At 45.5% G+C, this 22,013-nt stretch overlaps 1 protein-coding gene across 1 annotated transcript; it reads right to left on the bottom strand.

Annotated features, from left to right (window-relative positions):
• Positions 1-1,868: 1,868 nt before the first annotated feature.
• RBP7 (retinol binding protein 7) lies at positions 1,869-20,358 on the bottom strand. The gene is made up of 4 exons (XM_082674329.1): positions 20,236-20,358; positions 8,771-8,949; positions 8,554-8,655; positions 1,869-2,123 (listed from the first exon to the last, which is right to left on the bottom strand). Exons 1-4 carry the CDS (start codon positions 20,306-20,308, stop codon positions 2,073-2,075), a joined length of 405 nt encoding a protein of 134 aa, XP_082530455.1. The 5' UTR covers positions 20,309-20,358; the 3' UTR covers positions 1,869-2,072.
• Positions 20,359-22,013: the final 1,655 nt, after the last annotated feature.

Here is a 22,013-nt window from a genome sequence, read left to right on the forward strand (position 1 = left end):
GCAAAAAAATAAAATAAAAATATATATATATATAAAAGAAATTTAAAAATAAATAAAAATAAATAAAATAAATAAATACGAAAAACAAAACAGACATCTCAAGTTAATGAATTTAGCACTTTTCTATGTATGGGAAGATGCAAGAGTCTGGGCCCATTGAAATAATTCCTTTGATATGCACCTTAGCTATCTAAGGCCAGTATCCTATTTTTCTCCATCCTGGGTCCCCTGAGGGTGCAAAGTTGGAGGCTGCCGCAGTGGCTGGTGGCTTGATGGCTGCAACATTCTTGGTTTACAGATATGGCAGGCCACATTTTTTGTCCACACTTAAAACAAGAGCTATATCTGATACTCACACTTTAACTTCCTATAGATTTCTGACATCACCAGCAGATGGTAAGCTCCTACAGGCACAGACCTTCCTCTGTTGTCCACGGAATCCCTAAAGCCCAGCTTAGAGCCTAGCACGTGGTGAGTACTCAGTGGCCATGAGTCCTTCCCTGACTTGCCTTATCATCTGGCATAGACTCTATGGTCTGTAAATTCCATCCATCTCGCCAAGTTGGTCCCCTCCAAGACTCCCTGAAACTACCACCACATCCCTTCTGCTTCTCACTGTCTGTACCCCTTCGCCTCTGCTGGTTCCAAAACCCTTCGCATGCTGCTTCAGTACCAGTTGTGCTGCTAAACCATCCTCACCAAGATGGCAAAATCCTGCACCTCGCCTTATGGATAACTTGGGCATCTCAGAGAGCACTGAACCCTCCCTCAAGCCTGAACGTTTCCTTCCTTTGCTTTCCTGATGCCTCCCTGTTTTTCCCACCCCTCTGGTCCTGGGGCTGTGGGGTTTGTACCTCGGGTTTCTCTCTTCTCACTTTAAACATAATGTCCCAGACAGTCTCCTCCATATGTGTAGTTTATATGCTCGACAACTTGTGCGTGTCTCCGGACCCATCTATCCATTGTCTCCTGGCAGCCTGGCTTTCACCTGGCACAGGCACCTCAGAATCTGAAGTTCTGACTCCACTCCCTTCTTCTGCTTGTGTTACCTTCTTTCTGATGGGCCTTACCCTTCCTATAGCAGCCTGAAACAAAAGAGAGCACCTCCCTTGATTCTTCCCTCTGCCAGCATCCCTAGATCTCATCCATCACCTTGGACTATAGATTCTGCCTCCTTAATAATTGGTTACTTCTCTCCAGTCCCAGGAGTCCTTTTCCCGTATTTGAGACCTGGGCTCCAGGTGGTCCTGAATGACGTCACCTCACACTGTGATTTCCACCAGGCTTTCCAAACTGCCTCCTGATTCGCATCCCCCAGCCACAATCTTTCATCCCTCTGCATTCAGAGTTACTCCTCTGAAACAACCTAATTGTGCATATCTGCTTAATACCCATCACCATCTTTTATTACCTTGGGGACAAAAATCTCACCTCTTTACCCTAGCATTCAAGATTCTTCATGGTAGGGCCCGACTGTCATGTCAGTTTCGCCTGCCGTCTCTCCCCCCGCCACCCCACCCAATGCACCCTAAGCTGCAGCTATAGCAATCTTTTCAGTTCTTCAAACATCCCTTCAGCTTTTGCCTAGAATGCTTCCTGCTTACCTATGCTTCAGGTCCCAGCTTAAGGATCACCTCCAGAAATACCCCAGACCCCTGCCACCACTTGCCCATCCCCAGATGTCAGGTTTGCCCCTCCTGAGCTCTCACAGCTGCCTATACTTCTCACCACTGTTCAGACTGTTTGTTTCCTCCATTTTCCTCAGTAGACCTGGAAGACGGGAATTAAAACTTGTTCATTGGTGTGTCAGTGGTGTGCCTAGAAGGCTTCCAAATTTTCTGAAAATAAGGAGATACGCTAAATTTAGAAGGAAAACATCATAATCATTGGACAGGTTTATTGAAGCTGAGAAGTTTTCTCACAATCCAAATGGCTTCTGGTACAGGATGTGTGACACCTTTCTGACCACAAGGCCCCATCCACCAAACCAGGACAGATCAACACCTGTTTATCCTGGAATATAATTCAGCATTAAGATACTGCCACATGTGGACTCTGTGGCTGGATACAGATCAAGCTCTCTGGAACGTCTGTTTGCACACTTGGCCTTCACAGAACATTTCCTAGGGGCAGGGAGGAAGGGAAGACGAAAGAAGATGAGTTGGCATGTGGTCTATTACTATTAGTCACAACACTTCTGACACCAGGTACGCGGTGTCTTTTCCAATCCCATGTCTCCAACCCTCTGACGCCAAACTGGATGGTCAAGAATTTTTCTTTTTTTAAAGTTTCACTTTTACTTGTATCTTTCTTTCTCTTTTTAAAAAAATATTTATTTATTTAGTTGCACCGGGTCTTAGTTGTGGCAGGCAGACTCCTTAGTTGCAGCATGTGGGCTCCTTAGTTGTGGCATGCATGTGGGATCTAGTTCCCTGACCAGGGATTGAACCCAGGCCCACTGCATTGGGAGTGCGGAATCTTATCCACTGCTGGAATGGACAAGAATTTACTTCAGTTCTGACACTGAGGACGAGAGCTAGTGCAGACCCCACAGGTCAAGGGCTTAGTCTCATGAGATTGCCCTTATTTCAGACATCAGTCACAAGTCCCAGGCCACCTATACTTCTGACCGAACAACTGTAAATTGGGGATTCCCACAACCCCCTCCCCTCAGGTTCAATACTTTGCCAGAATGGCTCACAGAAACACTCTTTACTTGTACTTACAGATTTATTGTAAAGGATGCAACTCAGGAAGAGCCAAACGGAAGAGATGCATAGGACAAGGTATGGCCGGGGGCGGGGCGGGGGGGGGGCGTTTGGCAGGGTGGGCAGAGCTCCAGGAGGGCTACCCTTCCAGCACTTCTATGTCTTTACCAACCAGGAAGCTCTCTGAACCCCCTTACGTAGGGGTTTTTATGGAGGTTTCATTACACAGGTATGATAGCTTAAATCACTGGTCATTGCTCATTAACTTAATCTCCAGATCCTCTTCCCTCACCCAAGCTCAGGGGCTGTGCTGAGAGTTCCAGCTTTCTAATCCGGCCTTGATCTTTCTTGGGACCAGCCCCCATATCCTGAAGCTATCTAGGGTCCCCAGCCACCAGTCAGCTCATGAGCACACAGAAGACACTCTCATAACTCTGAGATTCCAGGGGTTTTAGGAACCAGGTACAAAGACCAAATATTTATTCATGTATGTATGTTTGTATGTATGTATACTCTATTTTTTTGGAATTTTTGAATTTTATCTTATTTATTTTTTTATACATCAGGTTCTTATTAGTTATCCATTTTACACATATTAGTGTATACATGTCAATCCCAATCTCCCAATTCATCACCCCCACCCCTGCCACTTTCCCCCCTTGGTGTCCATACGTTTGTTCTCTACATCTGTGCCTCAATTTCTGCCCTGCAAACCGGTTCATCTGTACCATTTTTCTAGGTTCCACATACATGCGTTAGTATACGATATTTGTTTTTCTCTTTCTGACTTACTTCACTCTGTATGACAGTCTCTAGATCGATCCACGTCTCTACAAATGACCCAATTTTGTTCCTTTTTATGGCTGAGTAATAGTCCACTGTATATATGTACCACATCTTCTTTATCCATCCGTCTGTCAATGGGCATTTAGGTTGCTTCCATGACCTGGCTATTGTAAATAGCGCTGCAATGAACATTGGGGTGCATGTGTCTTTTTGAATTATAGTTTCTCTGGGTGTATGCCAGTAGTGGGATTGCTGGGTCATATGGTAATTCTGTTTTCAGTTTTTTAACTAAAAATACTCCATACTGTTCTCCATAGTGGCTGTATCAATTTACATTCCCACCAACAGTGCAAGAGGGTTCCCTTTTCTCCACACCCTCTCCAGCATTTGTTGTTTGTAGATTTTCTGATGATGCCCCTTCTAACTGGTGTGAGGTGATACCTCACTGTACTTTGGATTTGCATTTCTCTAATAATTAGTGAAGTTGAGCAGCTTTTCATGTGCTTCTTGGCCATCTGTATGTCTTCTTTGGAGAAATGTCTATTTAGGTCTTCTGCCAATTTTCTGATTGGGTTGTTTGTTTGTTTAATACTGAGCTGCATGAGCTGTTTATATATTTTGGAGATTAATCCTTTGTCCGTTGATTCATTTGCAAATATTTTCTCCCATTCTGAGGGTTGTCTTTTTGTCTTGTTTGTAGTTTCCTCTGCTTTGCAAAAGCTTTGAAGTTTCATTAGGTCCCATTCGTTTATTTTTGTTTTTATTTCCATTATTCTAGGAGGTGTATCAAAAAAGATCTTGCTGTGATTTATGTCAAAGAGTGTTCTTCCTATGTCTTCCACTAAGAGTTTTATAGTGTCTGGTCTTACATTTAGGTCTCTAATCTATTTTGAGTTCATTTTTGTGTATGGTGCTAGGGAGTGTTCTAATTTCATTCTTTTACATGTAGCTGTCCAGTTTTCCCAACACCACTTATTGAAGAGACTGTCTTTTCTCCATTGTATATCTTCGCCTCCTTTTTCATAGATTAATTGACCATAGGTGTGTGGGTTTATCTCTGGGCTTTCTATCCTGTTCCATATATCTATATTTCTGTTTTTGTGCCAGTACCATATTGTCTTGATTACTGTAGCTTTGTAGTATAGTCTGAAGTCAGGGAGTCTGATTCCTTCAGCTCCATTTTTCCCCTCAAGACCGCTTTGGCTATTTGGGGTCTTTTGTGTCTCCATACAAATTTTAAGATTTTTTGTTCTAGTTCTGTAAAAAATGCCACTGGTAATTTGATAGAGATTGCATTGAATCTGTAGATTGCTTTGGGTAGTATAGTCATTTGCACAATATTGACTCTTCCATTCCAAGAACATGGTATATCTCTCCATCTGTTTGTGTCATCTTTGAGTTCTTTCATCAGTGTCTTATAGTTTTCTATACAGGTACAGGTCTTTTACCTCCTTAGGTAGGTTTATTCCTAGGTATTTTATTCTTTTTGTTGCAGTGGTGAATGGGATTGTTCAAATATTTATTTTTATTGTATCACAGCTTGTAAGAATCATCCCAAGAGTATCCATAGAGCAAGGGTCCTTCTATCCTCTGATTCGGCAGAGTTCTTGGCTATGCCAAAGAAGGATGCATGCAATTTGAACATTACTTCTTACAGCCAACTAATCTGAATCCTCAAACAAATTTGTGTTTTCTTTGTAGGTTCATGTTACATTTTTGTGATGGCAAGTTTCTTTTTCTTTTTTTTTTTTTTGCAAGTTTCTTAACTTTGTTTTTATTGCCAGAAGAGTGTGAGATTTGTCAATCTAAGAATCAAAATATCTTCAATGTCTTTGTAATCAAAGACTCCCCAGACTCTCAAATACCACCCAAATCCAACTTTAAGATGAGTGCTCTCATTTTGTTTTCATGGATCTCACCTAGATTTCACATGTATGTTGAGACTTAAAAAAACAGAGTTGGAAGCACCCATTCTTGTCAGACTTAGATTTGAATCTCTACTCTGCAACCTTGGGGAATTTCTAAATCTCAGTCTCTTCATTTGTAAATGGGAAAAATAGTGTCCCTTTCACAGGACTGTCTTGAAGACTAAGTGAGAAAATGCACTCAAAGGATTTAGCTAAGTAATCACACGCAAAATCATCACTCAAAAACTGTAAGCCAGGGATTCCCTGGTGGTGCAGTGGTTAAGAAACTGCCTGCCAATGCAGGGGACGTGGGTTTGAGCCCTGGTCTGGGAAGATCCCACATGCCGCGGAGCAACTAAGCCTGTTCGCCACAACTACTGAGCCTGCGGCTCTACAGCCCGTGAGCCACAACTGCTGAGCCCACATGCCACAGCTACTGAAGCCCGTGCGCCTAGAACCCGTGCTCCACAACAAGAAAAGCCACCGCAACAAGAAGCCTGTGCACCACAACAAAGAGTAGTTGCTCACTGCAACTAGAGAAAGCCTGTGCTCCGCAACGAAGACCCAATGCAGCCACAAATAAATAAATAAATAATTTTTTTTTTTTAAATGTAAGCCATTGTAACATACCTGTATGGCAGGAAGAAATTCTCATTTTAAAAGCCATAATTAAGCCTTTATGTACAATTTTATACCCTCTAGATTATATTGAGAAATTATTGATTAGGTTGAGCTATAATTTGTATGGTTTTTAAGTGCTGGTGGCATAAGAAATTGATATACCTTTTTGGAAGCGAGTAAGGCAACAAAGTAGCAGGAGGCAATGATGTCTCTGACAACACTGATCCTCTCGCAAAAAATTCTGTTTATATGAATTTAAGAAATAGCTGAGGGCTTCCCTGGTGGCGCAGTGGTTGAGAGTCCGCCTGCCGATGCAGGGGACGCGGGTTCGTGCCCCGGTCCGGGAAGATCCCACATGCCGCGGAGCGGCTGGGCCCGTGCACCATGACCGCTGAGCCTGCATGTCTGGAGCCTGTGCTCCGCAACGGGAGAGGCCACAACAGTGAGAGGCTCACATACCGCAAAAAAAAAAAAAAAAAAAAAAAATAGCTGAAAACACCCTGAAATATTCCTGGACATTGAAATTAAAAAAATGTTTTACTAATATGAGAGTTCATGAACCTGATGGAATATTATGCAGCCAGTTTGCTACGTTATCATATGTATTCAATTTATACATGATGAATTCAATAGGGAAATTATTTAGAAACCTGGAATATGTTTTTCTATTGAATGAAAAGGAAGAATATTCTAACAGACTGGATGGTAAGATACCAAACTGAAAACAGTGAGTTGGGATGATAGGATTGCTGGGCATGGTTTCCTGTTTAGCATTTTCTTTAATAATCTCATCAAAAATAAGAACACTCAACAAGAAAATACAAACAACCCTATCAAAATAATGGGCAGAAGACCTAAATATACATTTCTCCAAAGAAGACATACAAATGGCCAATAGGCACAGGAAAAGATGCTCAATATCGCTAATTATTAGAGAAATGCAAATCAAAATTACAATGAGGTACCAGCTCACACCAGTCAGAATGACCAGCATTAAAAAGTCTAAAAATAACATATGCTGGAGAGGGTGTGGAGAAAAGGGAGCCCTCCTACACTGTTGGTGGGAATGTCAATTGGTGCAGCCACTATGGAGAACAGTATGCAGGTTCCTTAAAAAAAGTAAAAATAGAATTGCCATATGACTCAGCAATCCCACTACTGGGCATATACCCAGAGAAAACCATACTTCAAAAAGACACATGCACCCCAATGTTCACTGCAGCACTGTTTACAATAGCCAGGTCATGGAAGCAACCTAAATGCCCATCGACAGATGAATGGATAAAGAAGGTGTGGTACATATATACAATGGAATATTACTCAGCCATGAAAAGGAACGATATTGGGTCATTTGTAGAGATGTGGGTGGGCCTAGAGACTGTGAAGCAAGTGAGAAAGAGAAAAACAAATATATATTAACGCATATATGTGGAATCTAGAAAAATCGTACAGTTGAACTGGTTTGCAAGGCAGAAATAGAGACACAGATGTAGAGAACAAATGTATGGACACCAAGGGGGGAAAGCAGGGGTGGGGGTGGGGTGAAATGAATTGGGAGATTGGGATTGACATGTATACACACTAATATGTATAAAATAGATAATAAGAAGCTGCTGTATAAAAAATAATAATAATAAATTAATAAATACAAAAAACCCCCAAAGAATTACCATATGATCCAGCAATCCCACTCCTGAGCATATACCCAGACAAAACTATAATTCAAAAAGATACATGCACCCCTATGTTCATAGCAGCATTATTCACAATAGCCAAGACATGGAAACAATCTAAATGTCCACTGACAGATGAATGGATAAAGAAGATACGATACACACACACACACACACACACACACACACACACACGATGGAATACTACTCAGCCATAAAAAAGAACAAAATAATGCCATTTGCAGTAACATGGATGCAACTAGAGATTATCATACTACGTGAAGTAAGTCAGACAGAGAAAAACAAATATCATATGACATCACTCATATGTGGAATCTAAAATATGATACAAATGAACCTATTTATGAAGCACAAACAGACTCACAGACATAGAGACCAGACTTTTGGTTGCCAAGGGCGGGGGAGGGAAGGGATGGACTGGGAGTTTGGGGTTAGTAGATGCAAACTATTACATATAGAATGGATGGACCACAAGGTCCTACTGTATGGCACAGGGAACTATACTCAATGTCCTGGGATAAACCATAATAGAAAAGAATATAAAAAAGAATATAGGGCTTCCCTGGTGGCGCAGTGGTTGAGAGTCCGCCTGCTGATGCAGGGGACATGGGTTCGTGCCCCGGTCCGGGAAGATCCTACATGCTGCGGAGCGGCTGGGCCCATGAGCCATGGCCGCTGAGCCTGAGCGTCCGGAGCCTGTGCTCCGCAACGGGAGGGACCACAACAGTGAGAGGCCCGAGTAACATAACTGAGTCACTGCTGTACAGCAGAAATTAACACATTGTAAATCAACTATATTTCAATAAAATTAAAAAAAGAACAAAACAGGGCAAGTACCAGGTGGAGTTGGTCCCCTTCAATCCAATGGGTCCAGCCTCTGTTCTTCTTTTGCCCCTTCTGCACACAGGTGAGTCTGTCATTGTCCCAGATGACCAAGCTCTGCATGAGGGATGGGAGAAAATACTGGTTTGCTCTAGCAACATCCTCAGGTATTACTAGGGAAGGTGCCAAGGTAACCTTGCAAAACTAAAAGCCTACGTCATTTAATTTTTACCTTGCATTTTCTGTTATCCAGGCCTTTGTTATCCTCATCAAATTCTTCTCCAACTTTAAATTTCACAAGGTAGTTCCTGAAGCTGCTGTTCGTGTGGATGGTAAAAGAATCCCCATTCTGCTCAATCACTTTCTGTGGTTTCAGCAGCCTGGCTATCTTACGCGTGGCAAAGTCAATATCTTAAAAATAAGTTTTTAGAAAGAAAAGAAGACATTTCAACATTTCCTTGAGATGCAAAGACTAAGAATTTGGCAGCTGTCCTCAAAATCATTGCATTTGATGGCTAGTCTTGCTTTTACAACTTCAGTGTCGTCTCCTGACAAAATTGGATCTACAGGGTCAGCTATCCTGGCAAATCTCCTTCCAGAGGCTGATTAAAAATCTTGAACAGGGCTTCCCTGGTGGCGCAGTGGTTGAGAGTCCGCCTGCCGATGCAGGGGACACGGGTTCGTGCCGGTCCGGGAAGATCCCACATGCCGCGGAGCGGCTGGGCCCGTGAGCCGTGGCCACTGGGCCTGTGCGTCCGGAGCCTGTGCTCCACAACGGGAGAGGCCACAACAGTGAGAGGCCCGCATACCGCAAAAAAAAAAAAAAAAAAAAAATCTTGAACAGCTTTCAGGGAAAGTTCATTTGGCTGGCTGTGCGTTAGGTGATGGATTTGAAGCTGGGCATGGCAAAGACAGTTCTGGGAATCCCCTCTGAGGTTGACAAGAGGACAAGGAAGCCAAGGGGACTGGGCTCAGGCCCCAATCCAGCCTCAGTCACAGATGCCTTTTTCTGCTTTATACATTTACACTTCCAGTTAAGACAGCATTTGAACAATTTCTGAACACAGGGAAAAAAAACAAAACAAAACAAAGCACCTCTAACAAAAAAGAAAAACAAACAGGGAATTCCCTGGCAGTCCAGTGGTTAGGACTCGGCGTTTTTACTGCCAAGAGCCTGGGTTCGATCCCTGGTCGGGGAACTAAGATCCTGCAAGCTGTGTGGTGCAGCCAAACAAAAACTTAATAATTTAAATTTTTTTTTAATTTTAAAAATTAAAACAAGAAAAAAATTAAAATGAAAAAAGAGGAAATAAAGCACCTCAAAAAACATTGTAATCATGCAAATACTACTATACATTGAGAAATCTTTAATAAGCTTTAAAAGAGTCACACACCAAAACATGGAACACTGAGACGATCAGCATTTTGGTATAGACAGCTCCCATTAAGTGGCTATCAACCCATTAGGTACTAGAGGTAAGGGTTGCTATTTTATTTTATTTATTTTATTTATTTATTTTTAACATCTTTATTGGAGTATAATTGTTTTACAATGGTGTGTTAGTTTCTGCTTTATAACAAAGTGAATCAGCTATTCATATACATATATCCCCAAATCTCCTCCCTCTTGTGTCTCCCTCCCACCCTCCCTATCCCACCCCTCTAGGTGGTCACAAAGCACCCAGCTGATCTCCCTGTGCTATGCGGCTGCTTCCCACTAGCGATCTATTTTACATTTGGTAGTGTATGTATGTCCGTACCACTCTCTCACTTCGTCCCAGCTAGGGGCAGGACAGGAATAAAGACGCAGATGTAGAGAATGGACTTGAGGACACAGGGTTGCTATCTTAAATAGGGAAGCCAAGTGCCATTTCAGCCAGAGCTGAGGGAGATGACGAAGTGAGCTGTAAGCTGTGCAGATTTGGGGGGAAAGAAGTGTAAGACAGAGGTCACAAGGATCCCAGGAAGGGCATGCCAGATGGTCTCAGGAACACCCAGGAGCCTGGGGTGGCTGGAGCAGAATGAGGGAGATTGAGGAGGAGGAGGAGACCTAGAGCTGAGATGCGAGGGGACAGTAAGGACCATCGGGCTTCAACCCAGAGCAAGATGGAGTCAGCTGGGAGCCACTGGAATGTTTAGAGCAGGTGACACGATCTGACATGATCAGGCAGTCACAGCGATATGCTGGCTCGTCACCCTGGACAATTCTATGAGTCACAGGGCATGGTTCTCCTATTTAGGGACTGTCCTATTACATAGAATAAAGTTTTAGGAATCTTCATTGCAGAGACTTGCGTACCTCACTGCAGGTAGCTTGGTCCCAGAGTTGACCCCTGTTTTAATTTGTTTGCCTAACAGATTCGGTTTTTCCTGACACGACTGCCATTTGCAGTTAGCTGTGTTTAGCTGTGCTTCTCGGGGCCAGGTGCCTCATACTTCCATTTCCAGCCTAGAAAACGTGGCCAAGCCCTGAGTAGGGGTCCTTCAGCATCTCATTAGCCCCCACCCATTTCTTTTGTCTTCTTAAAAATTTTTTCTCTTTTTTTGGCCTCGCCACGTGGCTTGCGGGATCCTGGTTCTGTGAACAGGGATTGAACCTGGGCAGTGACAGCGCAGAGTCCTAACCACTGGACTGCCAAGGAATTCCCAGTCCCAGCCATTTCTAAGCTCAATGATAGTATAAATGTTTTAGAATGAAATAATGCCATTTGCAGCAACATGGATGGACCTAGAGATTATCATACTAAGTGAAGTAAGTCAGAAAGAGAAAGACAAATACCATATAATATCACTTATATGTGGAATCTAAAATATAAATATCTACAAAACAGAAACAGACTCACAGACATAGACTCACACCCCTCTTGTGGCTGGCAAGAGGGGTGGAGTGGGGGAGGGAAGGATTGGGAGTTTGGGATTAGCAGATGCAAACTATTATATATAGAATGGATCAACAACAAGGTCCTACTGTATAGCACAGGGAACTATATTCAATAACCTGTGATAAACCATAATGGAAAAGAATATGAAAAAGAATACAAACGTATAACTCAATCACAGTTTTACAGCAGAAATCAACACAACATTGTAAATCAACTATACTTCAATAAAATTTTTTTTTAGTTTTTTTAACCTAGAACTCAAGTTTTTAGCATGAAATGCAAATGATCCAGTCTTTACTTGTTTTCAGCAATGTTTAAACATTGAGGCTAAACCCTTAAAATATTTATCTGATTATTAAAATGACCAAGCCAAATTTAAAATAGTTATCACAGACTTTCCTTAAACCCTATTCTGTATGTGGAACAAAAACAAACAAGAGGGCTTCCCTGGTGGCACAGTGGTTAAGAATCCGCCTGCCAATGCAGGGGACATGGGTTCGAGCCCTGGTCCGGGAAGATCCCACATGCCGCAGAGCAACTAAACCCGTGTGCCACAACTACTGAGCCCGTGCTCTAGAGCCTGTGAGCCACAACTACTGAGACTGCGCTCTAGAGCCCGCGAGCCACAACTACTGAGCCTGCATGCCACAACTACTGAAGCCCACCCGCCTGGAGCTCATGCTCCACAAGAGAAGCCATTGCAATGAAAAGCCCGCACACCTCAACGAAGAGTAGCCCCCACTCACCGCAACTAGAGAAAGCCTGCGTGCAGCAACGAAGACCCAACACAGCCAAAAATAAATAAATTCAAACAAACAAACAAAAGCAAACAAACAAGAATCCAAACTTTAGATAATTACATCAGTTATGCTTTTACCCTCAGTGAGATGATTTGTTGCTAGTAAATTTATAATTAGTACTACTGTTACTGAAAGCTCGGCCTCTCTGCGCACCGGCGCCTAATCAAATCCAGGAGACACAGTTTTGGGTGAAGTAGAAAAGGAGAGCTTTATTGCTTTGCCAGGCAAAGGGGCACACAACGGGCTTTGGCCTCGAAAAACTGTGTGTCCCAACCCCAGAGGATTTGATGAAGGGTTTTATAACAGTGGTTCAAAGGCGGGGAAGTCTCTGACAAGATTAGGGTGTGAGCAGGGCTTGCACTTCCTTAACCTCATCTCATGTGGTCATCTCCTCATCTTAATGAGCTTCCCTGGTCCCTTTAATCTTGCCTCAGGTGGTTTCTTGGCTGCAACTTCTTGATTAGCAACTGTTGGAAATCCGCCCCTTGGAACTCAGGGAAGGTCATGGAGGCTGGAGTCTTGCCTGTAAGAAATGGTAGACAGGGAGCTCCCTGGTGGCGCAGTGGAATCCACCTGCCAACGCAGGGGACACGGGTTCGAGCCCTGGTCCGGGAAGATCCCACATGCAGCGGAGCAGCTAAGCCCGTGCGCCACAACTACTGAGCCTGCGTGCTGCAACTACTGAAGCCCACCTGCCTAGAGCTTATGATCCATAAGAGAAGCCACTGCAGTGTGAAGCCCGTGTACCTCAACGAAGAGTAGCCCCCGCTCACCGCAACTAGAGAAAGCCTGTGCACAGCAACGAAGACCCAACACAGCCAAAAATAAATAAATAAATAAATAAATTTAAAAAACCGGTGGACAGGGACTTCCCTGGTGGTCCAGTGGTTAAGAACCTGCCTTCCAATGCAGGGTACTCAGGTTTGATTCCTGGTTGGGGAAATAAGATCCCACATGCTGTGGGGCATCTAAGCCCCCACACCACAACTAGAGAGGAGCCCGCAAGCCGCCACTAGAGAAGCCTGTGCCACAACAAAAGATCCTGCGTGCTGCAACTAAGACCCGACACAGCCAAATAAATAAATAAATATTTTCAAAAAAGACGAAGAAATGGTGGACAAAAGAAGGCCTCCGTGCGCAGGCCGCACTCGGTTTCACTACCACATTGTAAGATTGTCACTTAACAGATTTGCAGTTGCAAGGTTGGCCTTTTTAAAGATCAAAATTTAAATTAGCTTAAGTTCTGGTCATTTTCTGCCAGGTCTACACTTACCATGACCTCCGTGGCCAAATGGCTTTAGTGCTCATAAGGCTTTTGTCCAGGTCAAACCATGCTTTTCCACACCATTAGATTTTTCAGTAGGAAACAAGACATTCCAGCAGGAGAAGGAAACAATCTAAAGGATGCACATCCTATTACAAGGATGTGTGTGAGCATACACATTTTAGGGCAGGATCTCAAAGAGGCCAACACAAACATTTACTTTTCTAAACTTCATGTGTTCACATTAACCCTTCATCCCAAAGCCACTTCTAATCTTGAGGCAATGTGGGTCTTGGAGCCAAGAGATATTGGCTTTAAATCCAGTTTATGTGGTAACCTTGGACAAGCTGGTAACATCCCTGCCTTCTCATGTTCATGAGATTAAAGGGGAGTCCAGACAAGATGGTCAAGCCCTTGCAGGCATTAGCACAGCATTCTTTCCTGCCTAGAGCTTCACACCTTGGGTCTTCCTTTGCTATTGTGGGGTCCACCAAGAACTCCCAAATCCAGAGCTAGCTCCTCCAGTCTTTAGAACCCAAGCAAACTTTCTTCAATGTCCAAAGGACAAATTGCCTTTCTTCTCCCTGCAATTTGGCAGAAGCTAGGAAAGCGCAGTATCAGAGCCATGTTGGGGAGTTGCAGGATCAGCCCTAGTCAGAAAGGAGTAATTTTCCCCCTCAAAAGAGATGCTGGGGGACTTCCCTGGTGGCGCAGTGGTTAAGAATCTGCCTGCCAATGCAGGGCACACGGGTTCGAGCCCTGGTCCGGGAAGATCCCACATGCCGCGGAGCAACTAAGCCTGTGCGCCACAACTACTGAGCCTGCACTCTAGAGTTCGTGAGCCACAACCACTGAAGCCCGCGTGCCTAGAGCCCGTGCTCCGCAACAATAGAAGCCACCGCAATGAGAAGACTGCGCACCACAACGAAGAGTAGCCCCTGCTCGCCGCAACTAGAGAAAGCTCGTGTGCACCAACGAAGACCAAGTGCAGCCAAAAATAAATAAATAGATACATTTATAAAAGAAAAAACAACCATAAACATTTTTAAAGGGAGAATCATTTGGGGAGGGGGTCAGAGTCTTTGCTCTCTTCCACTGTGTGCAGACTTTCAGGGTGGTGTTCTAGGAATCTTGTGCTCAGTCTGAAGTTACCATCATCCACCTGGGTGGAGACCTTAGTTCCCGCATAAGAACTCAAGCATAAGAACTCTGAGATGCTCATCACTGAATGTTCTTTAACAGATTGTTATGTATATTCCTTGAGGAGGAACAAGGACCCTGCCCCAAGGCTGCACTATTGTTTCTTGACTGCTCCTCCTTTGTTTCTGCACTCCCTACTTTCCCTGATAAGCAACTTGAATCTTACCTTTGGAACTCAGGGAAGGTCAAGGAAACTGAATGAAGCCTACTTCCTACAAATAAGAAAGGAGGGACACAGAAAGGATTTGTACCCATGAGGGCCCCACAGGATTCTACTCAGTTTCAGAATCACCTAAGAATCTGGTTGAATGCAGATACTGATTCCATAGATCCAGGATCTGGGAGGAGGCACAAGTGTCTGCATTCTAAGGAGTTCTGCTGGTCCTTGAGTAACAAGACCCTACAATCATCTGGATCTGGGCCCCTATTTTGCCCAGGAAAAATGCATTGACCCTGGAGTCTATGTTTTTACATGTGGAAGGCAGAAGAGAGTGTTTGCCACACCAATAGCCATGTGTGCCAAATCATTTTCTTCCCAGGGTTTTGGCAACTGGCAATAGGTTTTAGGCTGATTTCAGCTCTTGTATAAAATGCTAATGTAAGCAGATAGGTTAGGGGGTCCCCCAGAGAAAGAGAACCCGGCTGGCTTTCTTGACATAAGAGAAACCATTTTTGGCCTTGCCATTTTTATTTTTTTGGTGTTGCCTTATATTTTTATTTTAGTTTAGTTTAGTTTTTGGCCATGCCGTGTGGTATGTGGGGTCTTAGTTCCCCAGGGATTGAACCCACGCCCCCTGCATTGGAAGCACAGAGTCTTAATCGCTGGACCACCAGGGAAGTCCCATGGCCTAGCCATTTTGTGATCTAAGCCTGGCCATAATGAGTGCCCTTGAGCAGGTCTTAGTAATGCAGGAACAAAGGAAAAGCCGTCAAGAAAAAATAGTTCAGCAATAAAAGAGTCCTACTTCCGTAAGCAGCTATTTTGCCCCTTTCCTGCTTGCCTATTTCTGTTCCCCTTAAACCTTAATTATGACAATGACATCACTAGGTAACATTTAACCTAACTCCTGACTTATGCTCTACTAAATGTCCACAATGCCTTGCCTAACCTGTTGATTCTTTCCGTAGATTAAAAGAAGTAGGAATGAAGAATTAAGTAAAGAATGACTAGTTTTCTACGCTCAGCAACTCCCTGAGCAAATTTACAGGCAGACCACACAGGCAAAATAGCATCCAAAGGGAGATCAGGAGAAGTCAGCAGGTTTGCAAGCAACGGAAAAATGACGAAGAATCTGACCTCCTACCTTAATAATTAACTGAGATTTTTTCCCCCTTTTTCCCTTTAAAAACTTTCATGGCTGAGCATAATCTTTGGAGTTGGTTTTGGGACATGAGTCCAACTTCTCCCCAGATTGCCAGCTTTTCTGATTAAAGCGACTTCCCTTTCTACGAACACTTGCCTCTTTAGTACTGGCTTTTGAGCAGAAGCGGAACCTGAGTTTGGTAACAATTCCTCCTCAAGGAATATACAGAACAATCTGATACAGTCTTAGTTCCACAGGAACTAAGGCCCCCACCCAGGTGGAGGATATGATAGTGTTAACCCTCCTGAGTTGAATCAACTAAAGCTTGGACTCTGCCCAATTCTATGCTGAATCCTCCTCTGCGCAAACCCCTTCATGAATATGCATATACCCTTAGCTTAAAACTTCACCAATTTTGCTATTCAGGGAGACAGTGCTTTGGGAAAGATCCACAGTGTTGTCCTTACTTGCTGCAAGAAATAATAAGTCCTTTCTTCTCCTGATCTTTGGCTTGGTTGTGTCTTTTGGCTGGACACCCACCAAGAGGCGAACCCAGATTTCAGGTAACACTAAGAGATCCCTTGGTTTGTATTTTAGACACTCTAGAATATCGAATCTGATCCAACCACCTCTAACAGATGGGGAATCTAAATGAACTCAGAGGTTATATGACTTTGATTCTATTACCAACAATCACCAGCTAGTTATCTGGGTTTCCAGTTTGGTGGTCTGTTATACTAACTAGTCTCTACTCCAGCATCCTTAGCACACTTATATTTCTTTTGGGAAACAGACTGCAAATAACAGTTGATGTGTTGTCTGGATCTAATATCTTTCTGCAACCCGAACCAAATGTAAAAAAAGGAGTAGTGAGGCAGGATATTGACTCAATACTCTATGGCTTAATCCTTTGTGAAATGGGTTGGATGATAAATGAATATAGTTAATGTAAATAACTAGCCTCTGTTGGCCTCTAGGATCTAATACAGTGGCATATAATTGATAAGCTTCTACTGAAATCACGAAAAAGAAAGTATCAAACAAGGGGTCATAGCAGAGCGTAAAGAAAAGCAAAACAGTATTGGGGACAGGTGAAGGATTCCATGAATACACATTTGAAAAACACTAATTGCAACACTCAGAAGGCTCCTTTGCGATACGTGACAGGCTTAACAAAAGATGACTTCGCACACTTGAAATGCTGACCCTGACTCCATTCCCTGTTTTCTTCTCTAAGAAATTTGCTCTAAAAGCCATGGAGGGCCTTCCCTGGTGGTGCAGTGGTAAAGAATCCACCTTCCAATGCTGGGGACGTGGGTCGAACCCTGGTCTGTGAGCTAAGATCCCACATGCCACGGGGCAACTAAGCCCACACGCCGTAACTACTGAGTTTGCGCGCCTCAGCGAGAGAGTCCCCCTGCTGCAAACTACAAAGCCCAGGCCCTCTGGAGCCTGTGCGCCACAACTAGAGAGAGAAAACCTGCATGCCACAACTAGAGAGAAGCCTGTGTGCTGCAACAAAGAGCCCGTACCACAACGAAAGATCCCGCATGCCGCAACTGACCCAATGCAGCCAAGTAAATAAATAAATAAACGCCAGCCATGGAAATGGTTAAAGAGAAAGAGCATAGCAAGGCAAAATTCAAAGCCATCCCCTGGTCTTTAGCACGTTATCCTCCGTAAAAAAGCCAGATACTAGCCAGAGAAACCAGGGAAGAAAGCACTTATGGTAACATGTCGCCGCTAATTTGGGGGTGAGGAGATTAAGTACATTATCAGGAATTTACTGCTTTTGGGAAAAGTCATCATTAATTCCTTCTTATGAATGGGAAAGAGAGGAAATGAGATTCAGGTGAAGGTAGAATATGCCACCCTCAAATGTGCCACTTTGTCATAGTGACTATTTTGAAATGAAGATGATTAGGAAGCAGATAGAAGAAAAACTCTCTGCCCTTCCCCCAGAAGCAGGACATAATTGTGTAAATGTGTCCCCCCCCCGCCCCGTACCAGGTTGGACAGAAGTTAGGGAGACAACACTAGATTCCTATCAGCCTAGAGATGGCATCAGATTTTACATAATAGACTTTACGAACTAGCTCTCATTTTCCGTTAGTTCCTCCATGTATTTATCTTCCCACAATTTGCCACCCCTAGGAAGTCAAAGCCCTTTTCTTTGCCTTGTCACTCTTTGCTGAGATGCCACATAACCAAGTTCTAACCACTCTGAGATGCTCATCACTGAATGTTCCTGTGTGTATTCACCATGCATGTGCTAACAAACTTCTCTTTGTTTGTGTCTTGTTACTCTTTTTTAAAATAATTAATTAATTAATTTTTGGCTGCACTGGGTCTTCGTTGCAGTGCTCGTGCTTCTCACTGTGGTGGCTTCTCTTGTTGTGGAGCATGGGCTCTAGGTGCGTGGGTTTTAGTAGTTGTGGCACGTGGGCTTCAGTAGTTGTGGCTCACGGGCTCTAGAGCTCAGGCTCAGTAGTTGTGGCGCACGGGTTTAGCTGCTCCGCGGCTTGTGGGATCTTCCTGGACTAGGGCTCGCACCCATCTCCCCTGCATTGGCAGGCGGATTCTTAACCACTGGGCCACCAGGGAAGTCCCTACTCTGTCTTTTTAGTCTAATTAACAGGGCTCCAGCCAATGAACTTAAGATGGGTAGAGGAAAAATACTTTTTCCTTGCCTATGAGGTTTTGTGTCAGTATGAATCAGATTTAGTTTGAGAAGTTCCAGACTTCCCTACTTAGTGTGAGAAAGGGAGGGGAGAATCTTACCATAGGCTGGGAGATCTTAAAAACACACAAGAGCCTTAGAACCGTACGTTTCAAAGTGGTTAAAATGGCCGATTTTATGTTATATTTATTTTAGCACAATTAAAAGAAAAAAGAAATAAAATGGATCCCCCTGCTCTCAGTTTACAGATGGGGAAACTGAGGCCCAGGTCAGATAATGAGGAGGCGGAGCCAGAGCAGTCCCCAGGCCCCTAGACTCCCAGCAACTCTGGCCCAGCTGTCAATAGCGCCACTGATGGGTGTCATTTAGGCGAAAGTGCTTGGCACAGAGTAGGTGCTCAGAACTATCAAGTCTGAAGAATTAAACTAACGGCAGGACGAACTAAGAATCGGCACGGAAGGGAGGCGTTCTACAGTCCCGGCAGGAAATAAACTCTTGAGGCCCCGCCGGCCCCCTACGCACCCTGGAGGCCCCCGCGTTCCCTTCCCTCCGCGCCTAGAGCGCCGGAGCCCAAGCCGGGCAGGGGGCGGTGGAAGCGACCCCCCCCCCCAGACGGCCACCCACAGTCCTCCCGGCTGGAATTGGGCCCCGGGGTAGGGGGGGACGGGGTAGTGGCCTCTGAGGGGTCTGGGTTTCTTGACCCTCCTCAAGCCCTCGAGGGAAGGAGAAGCCAGAAAACTGAAGATTTCAAACGTAGCTCCCGAACTCCACCGGGCACCAGAGTCACCTGGGGGCGCGGGCGCGGCCGGAGACCGGCTGGGGAAGGTCCTCTGGGGCCCGGGAATCCGCGTCCCGGACCAGCTCCAGGTGATGTTGATGCGGCCGGCCGGGACCTCCCCGGGACGGCCACTGGGCTCGGGGAATCCCAGAGCCGCCGCCCGGAGCCTCGCGTTCAAGCGGCTGCGCAGCGAGGTTCTCTCGGGAGGGGCTTCGGGCCGGGGTGCCCCCTCACCCGGGTGGACCCCCATCGTGTCCCCGAGCCTCCCAGCGAGGTGGGCCCATGCCACCCGCGCCCCCTCCTGCTTGGAAGTCCGCGATAGGACAGGAGCCTCGGCCGCGGGGTAGAGACGCACGGGGCACCGGCGGACACACGGAAGGGCAGGCAGAGAGACTCGCGGACGGGGGAGAAAGAAGGACGGGGAACGGGTGGGCGGACGGGGGACAGGAGGAAGGACGGGAGGGACCGGGACATGGGCAGACGGGTGGGGGGGGCAAGGGGATGGGGGAGACCGAAGGATGGGGCGACAGGCAGACCGACTGGAGGACTGGCAGACGAACGGGGGTGGGAGTCCGACGGTCAGACGGACGGACAGCGAGACGGAGGATAGACGGGGGTGGGGAAGCGGGGTAACCGGCGGATCCTCAGGCAGACGGGGGGACGGAAGGACGGACGGACAAGGGTGAGGGGAGACAGGGAGACTGACCCACAGGACAGCCCGGCCTCCTCCGCCCTGACCCGGACGCGCGGACGGAGCCCGAGGCCCCCGCACGGCCCCCCTGGCCCTACCTAGGGCCAGCATGTAGCCCTCCAAGTTGTCGCTGCTGAGCAGGTTCCAGGTGCCGCTGAGGTCGGCGGGCATGGCGGGGCTGGGGGCGGCACTGGCGGTGGGCGGTGGGGACTCGGGAGGTAAATGTGTGGCAGGGGAGGCGGGGCCTCCAGGAAGCCCGCCCCACTCTTGGCCTCCTTCGCCACGCGCTCCTGGATTTCTGCTACCTCCCTTTTGGAGATAGCTCAGTTTTCCTTTGGGCTTCCTCCTCTCTGCTTTAACTCCAAACCGTGATCACAGCCACACTGTTTTCTCTGCCTACACGTTACTAACCAAGGGATCTCCTTCAAAGGCATGGCATTGATTACTGTGTCAGCTGCAAATAATATACCAATAAATCCAACTCCAGTGGTCTCAATAAATAGGGGGTTATTTTCCTTACCTATCAAGCAGCCCTGGGATAAGCAGTTGCGGGTGATGATACGGCAGCTCCATTGTCACGGAAGTGGCACCTCTGTGATTCTCCTGGCTCTGTGATTCCTGCCGGTCACCTCACTGTGATGAGTTGGCTGCTGGGTTTCCAGCCGGAACATCCACATTCCGCGAAAGAAGGGGTAGAGCACCACTTGCCATTATCCCTTCATCAGATTTCTGTTTACCCTCATTGGCCCAAACTGTGTCTTATGCTACTTCTAACTGCAAGGGAGCCTGGGGAATCTAGTATCCAGTCTTTAGCCTTGTCAGTACAGAAAGGCCAAAGAGTAAGGTGTTGGGAATGTGGGCTAACCTATAATAGCCAAAAACACCCTCTCTATAGGCTGGCTCCAAGACTTACCTGTCCATTTCTTTTCTTTTCTTTCTATTTTTTAAAAAAATGTTATTGGAGTATAGTTGATTTACAATGTTGTGTTAGTTTCAGGTGTACAGCTTATCTGTCCATTTCTGATCTCTCCTGTGAGCTCCAGACTCAAGTATATTAATAGCCAACATTTATTGAGTGATTACTATGTGTATTATCATTTATCACAAAATCCTACCTCTCCAATAGTTACTTTAGTATCTCCATTTGACAGAGACAAAACCTGAGACACAGAGAGGTTAAGTAACTTGCCCAAGTTCATACAGTTGGTGGAAGAGTCTGGATTCGATCTCAGGCAGCCTGACTCCAGAGCTCATGTGTCACCTCTCACTGCTTAAGATGCCTCTTGGGACTTCCCTGGTGGTGCAGCGGTTAAGAATCCGCCTGCCAATGCAGGGGACACGGGTTCGATCCCTGGTCCGGGAAGATCCCACATGCCGTGGAGCAACTAAGCCCGTGCGCCACAACTATTGAGTCTGTGCTCTAGAGCCCACGAGCCACAACTACTGAAGCCCACACGCCTAGAACCTGTGCTCCGCAACGAGAAGCCACCGCAATGAGAAGCCTGCGTACCACAACGAAGAGTAGCCCCCGCTCTCTGCAACTAGAGAAAGCCCACACAGCAACAAAGACCCAATGCAGCCAAAAATAAAAAATAAATAAATTTATTTTTTAAAAAAAAGAATGCCTCTCGATGTCTCCCCTTGGATGACTTAAAGGCATTTGAATGTAACATATACAAGGCAGAAAGCATAAAACAAAATTATTCCTTGGCTTTCCTCATCTCCGTAAATTGTACCACTAGTCACCCGGTTGCTTAAGCTCAAAGCCCATTTAGACACTGGATTTCTCCCTTCTCTGCTCACCCATATCCAATCCATCAGCAAATCCTGTTGGTTCTTCCAACCTAACCCAAGCCACCATCCTGTCTTGCCTCTT

The sequence above is a fragment of the Grampus griseus genome (genome assembly GCF_964374135.1).
Source record: "Grampus griseus genome assembly, chromosome: 1".
In the NCBI taxonomy this organism is placed as follows: Eukaryota; Metazoa; Chordata; class Mammalia; order Artiodactyla; family Delphinidae; genus Grampus; species Grampus griseus.